At 37.3% G+C, this 15,175-nt stretch overlaps 1 protein-coding gene across 4 annotated transcripts in view; it reads right to left on the bottom strand.

Annotated features, from left to right (window-relative positions):
* The window catches only part of Focad (focadhesin), a 298,353-nt gene that overhangs the window by 259,576 nt on the left and 23,602 nt on the right, over positions 1–15,175 (bottom strand). For all 4 annotated transcript variants that reach the window (XR_010048410.1, XM_063251882.1, XM_063251889.1 and 1 more), the window contains exons 2-4: positions 9,646–9,734; positions 6,937–7,011; positions 4,220–4,374 (exon numbers count right to left, since the gene is read on the bottom strand). Coding sequence is in view for 3 of the 4 variants with exons in the window: in XM_063251889.1 (XP_063107959.1) it covers positions 4,220–4,374; positions 6,937–7,011; positions 9,646–9,734 (319 nt within the window). In the remaining variant the exon portion in view is untranslated. The remainder of the gene's footprint in view (positions 1–4,219; positions 4,375–6,936; positions 7,012–9,645; positions 9,735–15,175) is intronic.

The raw sequence follows: 15,175 nt of genomic DNA, 5'->3' as shown, positions 1-15,175 counted from the left end.
ACCCACCAGTTTTAGTCAGGACCCACTATGGTAATTTTTAATACCTTCTGCAAAATTTCATTAAAAAGCAGACTTTAGTTTTCTCAGAAAATATGTTTCAATATTCTGTACTTTTTTATACCCCCAAAATACATCAACCACATATCCCTCCTCTCTCTAGAAGCACAAAAGGCACACAAATAAGGTGCCAGCCTAGTTTATAACCTTCCTACCAACCACATTTTTAAAAGAAGCGGGGTGGAGGAAAGTGAGCTGAAATTACAGGCTGTCATGACACCTCAATATGGAAAACTGAATACCTGGTTCCACAAGAGAGTAAGATTTTTATTCACAATTCTGTTACTAAGCAACTGTAACAATGGCTGCATGAGCTTTCCGGGAGCTGGCATAGTCAGGGGGGCAATGTAAGGAAAGAAAAGATGGGAAACAGCTTCTCAGGGATTCTCTATCTCAGGATAAATTCGGTATAAAAGCAAAATCAAAAACAATCTAAATTTAAAGCAAAGAGTTCCTCAAAGGACAAGAAAAGTATGCACTACAATGATATATCATTCACTTTAATTACAGTTTTGGTTAATTTCAAAATTCACGTTCAGTGGGTGATAATGATTTCCTTACTGTGCAACCTCTGTGGTCTCTTTTCCTTCACCCTCCCCAGGGGAAAAATTTTCTTTTCAAATTTCCTTACTGATTAAAAGAATATTTTAGCGGCCTTAAATCTACTTCATTGTTTACAGAAGCTATAAAAACCAGTTTACAGTTGTTTCATGTTGCCTGGGCTTTGAACCGAGAACACACTAGGACATCAAACTGTTCCTTTGACGAGAACAGTCTCTCAAGCAGAGCCAGACACTTTCCCAGCCACTCCTTCGAGTTTAGACAACCGGAGCACTGCAAATGTCAAGTCTTTTTTTCGAGTTAGACTATACAATAAAGCAGCTCTAAACCAATGTGGGCTGGGTTTCGGGTGGGAGGGGGACTTCGACACGTGTTCCTAGGGCATGTGACACACTCGACCTGCCAAGGGCCCAGGAGCAAGTTTCTTAGCTGACTTCACCCAGTTTTCTGTTTTTCTTTGAAGTTTTCCACTGAAATGCTAAGAAACCTCCAGGAGCCACATCCTCTATCTATTCTATAGAAGGCTTCTTTTCACTTCAGCTTTTCCTGTCCCCAACTCCAGCCCCTTCTCAGCTCCAGAAGAGTGTGATGTTAGAATATAGGCAAGATGGGAAAATAAGGCTTTTGAGTTCTTTTTCTAAGTCAAAGAAAAGCAATCACGGTGAGCTCAGTTCCCAAGGTGCCTCTAGATTCTGCTAAGCCTCTATCTTAAAAACAAAAATCCACAGACAAGGAGAAATTTTAATAGTGGAAACTGAAAACTCAAAGTGACTCAGTCAAAGTTACTTCTGCTTTTAGATCCCAAAGATAGGGATGGTTTTGTCTCAGAAGATTCCCTGAGTGGTATCTGGAGGAGGCAGTTGTTTGAAGCGCCTGTTCTTAATTAGCTTGTATTTCTTAAATTGGATTCTCATTTTTGCTTTTATAAAAATACATAAACAGTACAAAGTTTAGTCTTTGTAATTGCTACAAACCTCAAAGTTCTGCTACTTGAAATAAAGCTAAAAATTCTATTTTCTGACAATTATTCCCTCTACTGGCAGCAATAAAGAAAATTTAGCACTACGTAACACACTTTATGATCAAACTAATTCAAAAACTAAACTGGAAGCCAGGCATGGTGGCACCTGCACGTAGTTCCCATACTGGGGAGGCTGAGGAAAGAAGCTGCCTGGAGCCCAGGGGTTTTAAGACCAACCTGGCCAATACAGTGAGGCTCCCTCCCCCTGCAAAAAAAACATTACATTATAGAGCTTCAGGTTCTCCTCTAAATCTCTGTGGCTGTAGTTAAGACTACATGAACTTTCTCAGATAAGAAACTTCAAAAATATATAAATAGATAAGATAGATAGATATCCTTCCATTCTGAAATTCCTATATTTATGTATTTCAATATTCAAGATTTTTTTGCATATTTTGGCCATATTTCCAAAGAATTTTGAAAACCAACAGTCATCCTTACAGATACTATTATTCTTTGAAGTACTTGTCTATTCTTGTAAAAGACTGGAAACAATAGAGACTCCATAAATTATAGCTTATACATATATATATAATGGAATATTATACAGTTAGAAAAAATTAGAAAGCTCTTTATATATTTTATGTAATATATATAATATATATGATATATTTTTAATGAAAAATGCAAAATAAATGACACTATGTATAGCATACTGCTATTCATTTTTTGAAGACGAAAATATACACTCCTATAAATTTTTAGTTATACCCACATGAATACCTTTAAAAAGACAAGCCCTAATGATAGTCTTGCCTCTGCAGAAACAATAGAGATAAGATAAAACAGACTGTGTCTCATATAATTAATATGAGTGTATTACCAATTTTTTAAGAAACTAAGATTACTAACAATTATAAACAGGTGGTACATGATTAGCAAACCTAATACTGGACAGTCAGCCTGACATGGTGGCACATGCCTTTAATACCAGCACTCTGAAGGCTGAGACAAGAGGACCGCCGTGAGTTCAAGGTTAGCCTGGGCTACACAGTGAGTTCAAGGCCAGGCTGAATGACATAGTGAAACCCTGTTTCAAGAAAAAAAAAAGAAGAAAAACTGGACATGGTAATGTAAGTCTGTGATCCTACCACTCAGGAGACCAAAGCAGAAGGATCACATATTCAAAGCCAACCTGGGCTACAGAAAAAAACTTTCTCTCAAAAAAAAAAAAAAAATCCTCTTCAAAACCAAGGAGACCTTTGACTTATAAACTCGTTCATTCCCAAGAGCTGGTTGTAACTCCAGTTCAGGTTCCTCTACACAGCCTTCAAAGTCTCTCTCCAGTATACAGGCAGATCTCAGTGTCCCTAAAGAGACAATGGCCCAGGATATATCATAACCCCACATAGGAAAGAATGTTGTAATGTTCCTTCCAGCACTCTTTAAGGGTTAAATCTGTATCTGAGACCACTTGGAAGCACAAGAAGCCATAAGTTAAAACTAAAATTCCGGTCATAACCCAGGCTGTTCACATGTGAAACCAGTTGTAACTCAAGGATCCACTGTACTTTTGAGTGATGGTACGGTGGTGCACACCTGTCATACCAGCATTCTGAGGCAAGAGGATCACCACAATTTTGAGGCCAACGTAGGCTACATAGGTAGGGAGTTCAAAACCAGCCTGAACTATGTGGTGAGACCTCATTCCAAAAAAAAAAACAACAAAAAACACTTTTTACTGGGCACAAATAGGATCCTCTAAAAGTATTCTGTCTATGTTTGTCTGTGTGTGTTCTGTGTGTTTAGAAAGAGAAAACAAGTCACTTTTTAGCCATGACCCAACCCTCTCTTATTCAGCAATATCTGGCCATCTACTACACATCAAAGAGTATGATTAAAACAATTTAGCTCCACTGAGAAGAGGGAGGTATTAGGCAAGAAAGGGATATCTGGGTGGTTCCAAGGACACCTAAAGCACCGCCAGGGAGAGAAGGAAAGGAGCACTCCGTGCAGAGATGGGCACGTGCAAAGGCTCAGGAAGGGCACATGGTCATCTGTGACTGAGCAGAGGGCTCAGGGCAGCAAATGCAGCTTGGACAGGACAAGAGAGCCTGTCTGAGGACTTACCATGCTACAGGGTTAAGACTCATAACTATAAGCAATATTAAAAGGAAACTCAAGGTTCCAAAAATATATAAAGAGATGCTCTGAGGGGACAGAATAGGATTTATGAAGGAAGGTTAAAAGATTACAGGTATAAAGCTTACCAGATTTCAAGCCCAGAAAGGCAGCTTCCACAGACTGATAGCTATAGCTATTCTCCATTGCCAGTGAAGGTAGAAAAAGGATGAATCATTCAGCTCTATTATACTGCAAAAATGGTGAGTAGAAACACTGAGACAAGTTCTCCCTTGGAGAAGGAGGGAAGGAGGAGACCGGATGGGGAAAGAGGCAAAAGGCAAGAAGCCCAAGTGATTTAAAGCAGGAAAAATGAGGGCTTTCAATAAAAAAAAAAAAGAGAGGGCTACAAGACCATCATTTAGCAAGCAGTTAAATTTTGAATTTTAACAAGGAATTAGTGAATCTGCTTTCAAGAAAGCCACATTGTCAACAGATCAAACATGGAGGGAAGAGTACCTGGTAGACGGAATCAGGTTGAGTATCCCATTGAGAACATAGCTGAATTCTGCGTGGTCTTGAGCAACAAGTGCCACCAGACCCTCACAGCAGGCTGTTCGAACCACCACGTTATCGCTGCAACATTTCTCCCACAGCAAGTTCAAAGCAGGAGTCTGAAAGCAAACCGACGATGAAAGGACACTTTTGATGAGCAGCAAACACACTCATGAATGCAGCCAGTTACCCACCTGTTAATTCACTCACAGTGGGATCGCTTTGCTGTACAACAGCATGCCACTCTGTCACTCTGTTCCCAGAAAAACTAAAGTCAATTCACCAGTACAGGGAATGGATGTGTTCTGATACAGTAATCCTCTCACTGGGTATCTGGACAGCAAAATCAGGCTGTGGCAGCCAGAAGCATAACTCAAGTTCAAGCAACACAGCACAGCAAATGGGTATTCTTTAACCAGACACTAACACTACTATCTATCACTTAATCTAAGTTGAACTCTCCATATTATCTGTGTTTCATGCTGTAAATAGCAGTAACATCTTCAGAAAACGTGCCTGTACTTCTGTCACCAACCTTATCACCTGATGCACCACCCACAATGCTCCTGCCACAATCCGGTCAAGTCCAACCTGGGCCCTAATGGTGCCAGCATCTACTCATAGCAATCACCAGAAGCCAACAAAACTGTTTTGTACAAAAAAGACACTGTGACTTTTTTCCCTCGCATTGTATATTTGTCTATTTGTCTTCTTTGATAGGAAAAAACCAGAAGACCACCTAAGCAAATACAAAATTTTATTTTTGAAAAACTCTATAAAAGCAGAAAAGCTAGCTTTTATAATTTTGTCAGAATCTCATGAGCCCCCAAAAAGGTTCACTGATAACAAAAAATCTATATTTAAATATACTATGAGTTAGGTTCCCTCAGATTTACATAAGAATTTTCATTTAAAAAACAAAAAGAACTTATAAGGTAGCTATTTTGTCCATTCTCTGGACACAGATTATTGGGCAAATATATAATGGGGGAGTGAAGATGCCTAGCTCCCGAAAAGAATGAAAACCAACAAGATATGATTCCCATCTTCCCTCAGTAGTTCACTGAGAGTCTTTTCAGTCTTAGAAACAATACAAATAATGGGCAGTCACAGTAAGGAGATATTTATATTCTGTTCTTCTTTTTTTGTTTTTTGTTTTTTTTTTTTTTTTTTGAGACATGGTTTCACTACACAGTTCAGGGTGGTTCTGAACTCACTTTGTAGTCCAGCAGCCTGGCCTAGAACTCTCAGCAATCCTCCTGCCTCAGCCTCGCAAAGCTGGGATTCTAGTCACACACCACCACCGTGGCTGTGTCTCTAATTCAGAAGTAAACTGTATAGACAAGATCAAAGGGCTCTAAATGTCATTACTCCATTAACCCTGAAAGACTAAATAAATAAATAAACTTTTACCTCAGGAAATACTCTGTCCTCATGGAAGTAAGCATGCACTTATTAGTGGTAAAGGAAACATTTAGTTACAAGGATTTGACATTTAGTAAATCCCAGCAGTTTAACTAAAACCACTATATAATATGATTATCAGCAGGACTACGATCAAAGTTCTCAGAAAACCTAATTTATGCAACTACATACAAATACCGTAATACCAATGTGCAAAGCATGCCCCTACATGTACTTTTACATGTTGGCAGAAGCTACAAAGAAGTATGACTTAGAGTGGTTAATTAAAAAAAAAAAAAAACACGTGAGAAAAAGAAAATACATTTATTTATGTTGTGGGGGAAAAAACAAAACAGAAAGCTTTCCTCATTCATGTGGTTGACAAAGCACACCCAGCGCGCCTCTCTCAGTTTCTCAGCAGCAGGACAAGATGGATGACACTGATCAGCCTGGGCCCGGACGCTGCAGCATCTCAGGCTTTACTTCGGCTCTGGCATTCACCTTCTCTGTGTGCAGGCTGGGGGTTTTCCTCAGCTCTGAATGTCAGTATGTGACCTTTGAGACTTATAACTCACATTTGGGGCTGACCTGAAGCATGAGAACACATCTACTATGTTCATTTTCTCTGATAACCAAAATATTCCTCAGAGGTTAACGCTATCAATTTTCTCTAAAGCATTCATTTGCACATTTAACCCATGTAGCTTTTCACTGATAGTCATAAAGTAGTCTCCCTCACTCCCTCTATGTCTCACTTCTAGAGAGTGTTGTAATAATTTTAAATGTTAAAAGAATGTTGTAGGGCTGGGGTGGTAGCTCAGTAATAAAGTGCTTACTTAGCCCACAGGAGGCCTAAGGTGCAATTCCCAGCATAAACCCAAAGATACAAAACAGAAACAAAAAAAAGGAAAACAAATGAACAAATAAAATCAATAAAGTTCTCTCAATCCAAAATCTATGGTGACCTGCAGGGAACGGTGGTACATGCCTGTAATCGCAGCACTCAGGAGGCTGAGGCAGAACTGTTGCAAGTTCAAGGCCAGCTAGACTACAAGAGTTAGTTCAAAGCCAGACTGACATGCACAGTGTAATCTTGTCAAAAAGACCTCCCTTGTCAAAACACACACACACACACACACACACACACACACACACGCACGCAAAAAAAAAAAAAAAATCCTATGTGACCCAAACAATGACAGAAACAAGACAACTGCATATGTGATCCAGCTGGAGCAATAGCTAAATAGAATTCAAGCCCAAAACTAAACACAGACCTGGTTTGTGGACTGGTGGATCTTTCCTGAAAAATTATTTTCCTTTAGGACTGCAGCAATAAGATGACCCACAGCCTGAAAGACAAACAAAATTAATGAGCAAATCCCCTCCAGACACTCTTTCCAAATAGTACATTGGAGGTGAGTAACATCGATACACCTTCATACGAGTAGGGATATGCCAAGCAGTCAGCTGGGAATAAATGAAATTCCTATTCATTAAACGGGAACTCTGTAGAAGAAACTAAATTAAGCACTTCATGTATCAAACTTGTAGTTTTCAGAACATCTCTTCAGATAGGCATTATTGCCCCACACTATCAATAAGCAAACTATAGTTTTTAAATGTTAGAAAAAATTATCAGGTTCTCAGTTCAAATTGCTGTCATTTGAGACTGCTTAATCTATTAAACCATGGGCCGGGGATATAGCTCAGTGGCATAAGCACCTGCCTGGCAAGCACAAGGTTGTGAGTTCAATCCTCGGTACCAAAAAAAAAAAGAATTTTAAAAAATCTATTAAACCATGAAACAAATGAGAAAACTCAGTTTTTAAAATCATCTTTGCATCTAAATGAAATCCATCACATTTCAACATGCCTTTAATAAAGACAGAGAAACAATCATCCCCATTTAATGGCTATGGCCCATTTAATAAACTTTCAATAACATGAACCGCTAAAATTTTCCTGTATCTGCTTCAGTCAAAGAGTCTAAAATTAAATTCCAGAGTCTTCTAGCAGTACTGATTGCAAAAGTACATAAATACTATTACCACCTCAGCTTTATAGCCCTAAGTCTTCAGCACTACCCAACACTGCGTCTGAGAGCCAACAGGACAGTAATAATCAGGCTGTTCTGGGTATAGCTGGGGAAAACGTCAACATAGCAACTGTCCATCCTTCATTTAGGGCCATGTGTGATATAGATGAAAATAACTGCTAGTCTTGCAAAGTCTTCAGAGACGCGCAAATAAAAATGCAGCACCTACGCAGCATGAGTGTGTGCACACTGGACACTGGAATGGATTTAAGACTTCAAAGCTTGAAGATTTCAGTTTTACAAAACAGCCACTCATTTACATAAATATTAAAGTTCAGTTCAGTTTATTGTCTTTTATGTTCTAGCAAAAGGCTAAGTAAAAGAACTATAGACCAGTAGCTCGTTTGAGTTCTTGCTTCCTCAAATATACCATATTTCATTGACAATTCATACTTCATTAATATCATTTTATTAACATCTTTAACATACAATGTTTTTTTACCACTTAAAATTTTGTTTTCATATTAATAAAAGAGCTGTTTTGGAGTCATTTAGGAAACCATGGCCAAGTTCATCAATGTAGAGGCAGGACTAATTGTATTTCAACTGCTGCCATCAATTACTAGATGGGATCCAAAAGCAAAGCTGTTAAAATGTAACAAAACAAAAAAAAGGTGTGTGAATCAATGAACTGTGGCGGTAACACTGAACAGTTGTTACAAAAGAACATTAAATAGTATGTGCCGATTCACAGAGAATAGGGGCAATAATAAAAGCCTAATAAAACAAATGTAAAAAGCAACACGAACCCCAAAAAGCCTTACTTCATGTTTAGAAAAAGACCAGAAGAAAATAAATTGAATGTTATATGCCCCTCTACTTTCCACCAGGTTCAGTTTATTTAATTTTACTCTTCTAACAAATCAGAGATACTAGCCTGAATTGACCTGAAAATATAAAACACAAGGATAAATCAGCCTAGACTGGCATTTAAATTTTCCATAACAGAATCTAAAGGCATTCTACAGTTAACAAAACACACACACTTTCCACTTAACAGTAATACATGTAGTCGTTCTTAATATGCCAAAGAAGGGACTCCAGGCACAGAAGCATAAAAATTGTGGACAGTGTCCTCCAAGCCTTCATCTTGCTTTTCACAGTAGGGATCTGTGCTGCACAGAGGAGGCTATGACTCCAACCCAGCCAGGCAGAGGGGAATCTTGCATAAGGAGTGTTCTACTCCTCATGGAAGGGTTCCCCACTGCCCAGCTAAGTCAATGCCCACAGCAGCCATCTCCGAAGTGAACTCCTGCAGGTATCCAAGATGCTGTCCATCAGTCAGACTTCAGCTGGCTTCTGCTGGCTTCTTAGGTTTATTCTCACAGGAAAAGACAGTAAGCCAGCATGGCACCTTGATTAACCAGAGCCCTTCTAATTAGATAATGGCTAATCAGAAAACCTCTTTAACTATTGTCTTACTGAAATGCTCTCTAAAATAATTGCCAGAATCTCCTACTTCATAGATAGATCAAATTTTTCAATGTAGGATATTTTAATTACTGAATATTATTATAAAAATGTATTATTCTTAATACTTGTACAGCAATACATCTTTTTAAATATTAATGACTCATATCTGTGGGTGTATAACCATCTGCTATCTCCAATAATTAATTATAGGAAAAAAAATTCAGAAGCCTACTAGTTAATCAAGGTTTTAGTATCTATAGGAAGAAAAAGAATGATAAACAGAAGCTTAGACTGACCAATTTCAAGTATTTGCTTTGCTATTTTAAATATTTTTTCAAATTAACATATAAAAATTGTGTAGTAAAATATATCTCTAGAGAAGAATAAAAATTTCCACTAAAAAAGAACTTTAAGTAACCACCCACCAAATAGATTCATTTGTTACTATGAAGCAAAAATAAATAAATGAACTTACCTGTGACTGAATAAGAGAATTTGGAAAATCAAACCTTTTCCTGATATCATCTGACATTTTTGCTTCTTTTACACGTAGGTGTTTAGCTTCTGTAACCAAAACAAAACAATAATGTTAGTCCTACAGTTGGTTTGAATTGGAGTTCAATCAATTATTTCTCAAGTAATAGGGATGTAATTCATCCCAAAGACAGCAATGGAAATGAAACATAGGTTCTGTGGCATAATCCTTGGCATAATTTTCATTATTAACCACTTCAGAACTCAAATGTTCTGACAATCAATTAAAAATGCCCAAAAGTTTCTAGTTTTTTCATGACAGTCAATCTGGAAACAGTTTAATTCATACTGCATTATTTTTAAAGATATCCAAAAATTCAACACATTTCAGATAAAAAGTAATCTTTTGATGGATAACAACTTATAAGGGAAAAATCAAACTGTCAGGCAACTATGTCTTTTTTGGTACAAACTATCATTCAAGCACTAAACCAGCTGCTAATGACAAGTGTGACACCTAGGTGAACTTATTTCAAAAAGTACAGAAATGACCTAGAAACTCATACATCAAAACACACAGCTTGCCTCCTAAAAAAGTAACAAACAAGCAATTAGCACGAATTTTAATATTTACATCACACCTCTCATTCATAGTGGGCTCCCAGAACACATACACACACAGTGGAAGGGGGCAGATGATGAAGACATCAGACTACTAAAAGTACTTCAAATGGAACTCAATTGATTCAATATCCATGCAGTTATGAATCAACCAAATTACACTACTTTGAAAAATAAAGTACAGCAGATCACCTATTTTTGACAACATAATTAAAAATAGAATTTATATCACAATATACTACGCATTATGGTTAGGATATGGTTTGAATGAATCCTCAAAGGTTCATATGTTTAAATTTAATCCTCATTGCAGGCTATTTGGTGACTGGAAACTCACGATATATAGTACTTAAAGGTGAGGTTTTTAGGTAGTGAATAGGATTACACAATAGGGTCATCAGAACGCCGACCTCATGATAGAATACCAGTGGCTCCAGAAAAAAAAGAAAGACCAAAAGAGACACATGTGCATGGTCCCTTGCTCTGGCCACACACTGAATGCCCTGGGCTACCTCAGAACTCTGCTAGCAAGACCAATGCCAGACGTAGGTCCTTGATCTTCCAAACCTTCAGATAACTGAACCTCTTTATAAAGTTAGTCTCCGTCTTTATTGCTGTGAAACAAACTGACAATATTCTAGATTACCTTACCAAAGTAACAAAGGACAAAAACAAGCTCTCTTGATCTCAAAAACAGAAACACCTTGTGTTAAACCTTATACCACCTTCCAACTTCTTTCCTTAACTAACTTTTCTCTTTCATCTAAAGCTTAACTCCCTGAAGGAGTAATTTATCCTGGCTTTATTCTTCAAGATCCATGGCCAACTTTACTTCCTTCAGTTTGATATGCCAAAGCACTGAAACAGCGTGTTCCAAAATCAAAAACTATTTCCGATCCATGCCTACTTGGTAGTTTAACTGAGTCAACAGTTAAACTACCAATTTGCCAACTTGCCAATTGTACTGATATCAATTTTCTCAGAATTTTCTTTTCCTTTGAATTCCGTAATACCATATCAGAATTTCCCAAAGTGTCTCCCTGAGAAACCCAGGAAAAAGAGATTTTGTAGAAATGGAATGGTGGTGGGATTCTGTGAGGACACATATTCACATCTTAAAGAGTCTTACATTCATTTAACAAACACTCCTTAGATGTCTGCTTTGTACCTAAGCACTATTTCTAGATACTGGGACTATATCATATACAAAGTAAACACAATCTTCATACTCATGGAGGTTACAGTCTACTGGGAAGAAGCAACAAACAAAAAGTACTGTATATAAAATGCAATGCATTAGAAGGTGATAAGTGCAAAGGAAGAAAGAAAGCAGAAAAAGGTGGATAACAAATGGGGAAGAACACACTTTCACCTTAAGTAACTAAATCAGGATCAGTCTCTCCTAGAGAAGATGGCATTCAGACAAAGAACAAAAGGAGCAAAGGAAGTAAGTTTGCCTAATTAATACAACAGATATTTGGGGGAAAAAGGGCACAGGAATAGGAAACAGCACAAAAGCCTTAATCTAAGAGAGTGCTTCAGACTTACTTAGAGGGAAGGAGACAGGCATAAAAGAGAGTAAAGGAGAAGGATGGTAAATCAGGCCCTGAGACCATAAGATGTCAGATTTACAGGCCCCTGGAGGAGCTGGTGCAGTCACCCTAAGTGAGATGGGAAGCTACTGAAGAAATAGGACGCAAAATTTAATAGAATTGATTGAGGTAAGAAGTGATCAGATTCTGGCTACTTCAAGGGAAAGACAACATGGATTCCATGACAGTACAGAAGAAAGGACTCAAGGATGACTTCAAGGTTTTTAATTTGACCAGTTTTATTAACCTCAATCCCTTTGGGCAGTTTATATATTTAAAAAGTTCTACATTACTTCCTACCATAATAAAGTTTTGGTTTTTGTTTTTTTACTACAATAGAAGAATGCCTTTGCCATCAATTGAGATGAGGGAACAAGTTTTGTGGGGAAGATTAGAAATTCCAGTTTACATAGTTAAGTTTTAGATGCCCAATAGGCAAGAAGAAGTACCAGGTAGAAAGTTATATATGTGAATCTGAAGCTGGAAAAAAAAAAAGGTGTTAGTTTGAAATAAAAATAATGTATATTATTAAAGTTAAGAAGGACATTCATTCAAGTCTGAAATAGAACTTCTGTTCTAGGCCCTCTCAAATAGTTTAATAGCCTAAAGTTCATCAAATTTACCTGTTCATACAATTATAGAAACACCTGTTCTACACAACCAACCTTTCATAAGTTACACACAAGAAACACTTCTCTAGTAACCGAGAAACTCTGCTTTCCCAGCTCCTCCTTTTCACCTGTCCACTCTGCTCCCCAAGTTCCAGCTGCCATATTTAAATCACCCCAGCCTCTCTGCCCGGTACTGTCTTCCCTTTGTAACTATTCTCCTGCAGCTATCAGCTTCTTTCTAGTCCAGATCACCAAACAGTTTCATGCTTCCTCGCCTGGAGTTCTAAACCTCCAGGCTGGGGATGTCAAAGACAATACATTTCATCTGTTAAAATTCTTTCCAATTCACTTCACTTTTCTTCCAGTTTTCTTTGCACAATTTTCTTCGCCAGTCTCTAAATCCAGTCAGCTGCAAAGTCCAGTGTATTCTTTCTGACATCTCAGCACACTGGTCCTCCCTGCTCCAGACTCATCATCTTCATTCTTCATGCCAAGCTATTCCAGTAGCTGTTTGGTCTTGGGGCTCTCCATGCTTGAGTTCATCGATAATGGTTGTCAGAATAATTGTCCTGAAATGCTATTTCCACCACATCATTTCCTGGTGAAGACTTCATAGTGAGTTTTCAATTGCCTGTCAGATTAAATGCAAATTCTGATGCCTAGCTGTTAAACCCTCTATCAGTGGCCACCCATTCAGCTTCATTTCCATTCCTGTAATTCTAATCTAGCAAGAACAGTTTTCAAAATGGCCCACGAGCTCAAAATCTGCTCTTTCCTAAGGAATTTGATTTACATTTCTCTCCCATGTAGCATCCCTTCTCTATTTATTTCCACTATTTAAAGATTATACTCCTTCATACCACGTCTTTGTTTAGCCTCCCTCTGCCAACTAGCCACATTCAATGGTAATGTCTTCTACAGTCACGTGACTACTTTAGGACTGGAAATCTTTTTCTATAAAAGGCCAGATAACGACTACTGGAATATGCCAAAGCAGCTATAGACAACACACAAACTGCCATGGCTGTGTTCTGACAAAACCTTTTTATAAGAACCGGCCTCAGGTGGGCCAGTTTGTTACCTCCTGGTTTACATAATGACTTTTAATTAATTTGACAATTTTTTGACAAATTAATATCCAAATTTGTTTGTATTTCCAGGATAAACATATAAATAAATTATGTATCTTTTATTATTTAAAAGATGGCAAACTATACTTTTTCAAAGAAAACAAATATTTTCATTTATTTCAAATTGGAAAGAAATATGTCACATTGGGATTTATATGAGGCATAAAGAATGACATAATAGGCAATACTCTCGGTAAAATAAACAAAAAGAAGTGATTACTCTTTTAAAAAACAAACACTAGATAAAACCGTAAGTACAATATAACATGTAATTCAGATCATAGGGCCCAGGCAAAGTTTTCTAATGACTTAATGTGACTGAATAGAAGACAGACTTTAGAGTATTGAAGAGAAGCAGATGGTTAGGGATGTATCACAGAATAGACTTATTCAAATGTCAGCAGTGATAGAACTGCAGAAGAAAATGTGGGGCTGCACTCTCTGAGCCAGGCACAGGATGCTGGAATTCCTATCTGGGACCAGATGAGCAGTTAGTTAGGCTAATAATAGCTTATTTTAGCAGACAAAAGCTGAGCCATCCAAAAAGAGGACCTTGTCTTTAGGAGGTGGGCCACCGTGGTTAAAAGTGCCATTTTTATCAAAATTACCAAAGTAGAGATATCAGGTACCTATGTTTACAATAGACAGCCCCAATTTTAGTGTCACTTTATAGAGAACACATTTTAAACATCTACAGTAACTTTATCTTTCCTAATAGCCATTAAGCAATCTCAAAACCACTTTCAAAGCTGCAATATGATTTGATATCATCCTTGACTTGCTATCCTCGGACTACAAATTGCAAGTGTCTTTCATAGGCAGGAGACTTATATTTCAAGGTTAATCACAACCATTTGGCGTTTCAACATATAAAAACAGCATATTCTCCTGGGGAATTTTTTTAATATGCATGTTTGCTTTAACATTAGCAGCATAGCATGTGTCCTGTTTTATTTTTAATCCCAACTTCTTTTTGACATTTTACATATTAAAGAAAAATAATTTATATATTACTTTTTATCATGCCATTCTTATTAAAAGTAAATTGATCACAATATGATCCATAAATCATATAATACAAAGAAGCATTTGACTTTCAAAAATTTATCTCCAACCTGTCATTTGTCATTTTTGTCCATCTAAATCTAAATCAGAAAGAGAATTTTAATGGTCCTTAAATTCCCCCATGAATCAAAGCATTATGTTTAATATAAGCAATATCATATTATCTGCCAAGGTGGTTCAGCCTCATAAGAATATTTCCAAGAAAAAAAATCTATGAATTGAACTTCAGAAATAATAAAAGAGTAGTACATAGATAAAGTACATTAGATTTTCAACTTTCCTTCTCAGTTTCCCTAGGATATGAAACCATATAGCATGTATCACAAAAGTATGTGAAATTTCAAATGTAAGGCATAATCTGAAAACAAAAGAAAATCTAATTATGTGTACAAGTGCAATGGAAACCCAGCAGAGGGAGTAATCAAAACTGATTATATAGTGCAGTTAGAGGATGGAGGACAGGGGAAGAGGAAAGGGAGGATCGAAAGAGCACAGAGGAAAAACTTTGAGAG

The sequence above is a fragment of the Cavia porcellus genome, unplaced genomic scaffold (assembly GCF_034190915.1).
Source record: "Cavia porcellus strain 051 isolate PalLab524CR breed Dunkin Hartley unplaced genomic scaffold, mCavPor4.1 scaffold_1, whole genome shotgun sequence".
NCBI classification, from domain to species: domain Eukaryota; kingdom Metazoa; phylum Chordata; class Mammalia; order Rodentia; family Caviidae; genus Cavia; species Cavia porcellus.
Note: the sequence above shows the minus strand (reverse complement) of the source record. Positions and strands in the feature narration are given on the sequence as shown.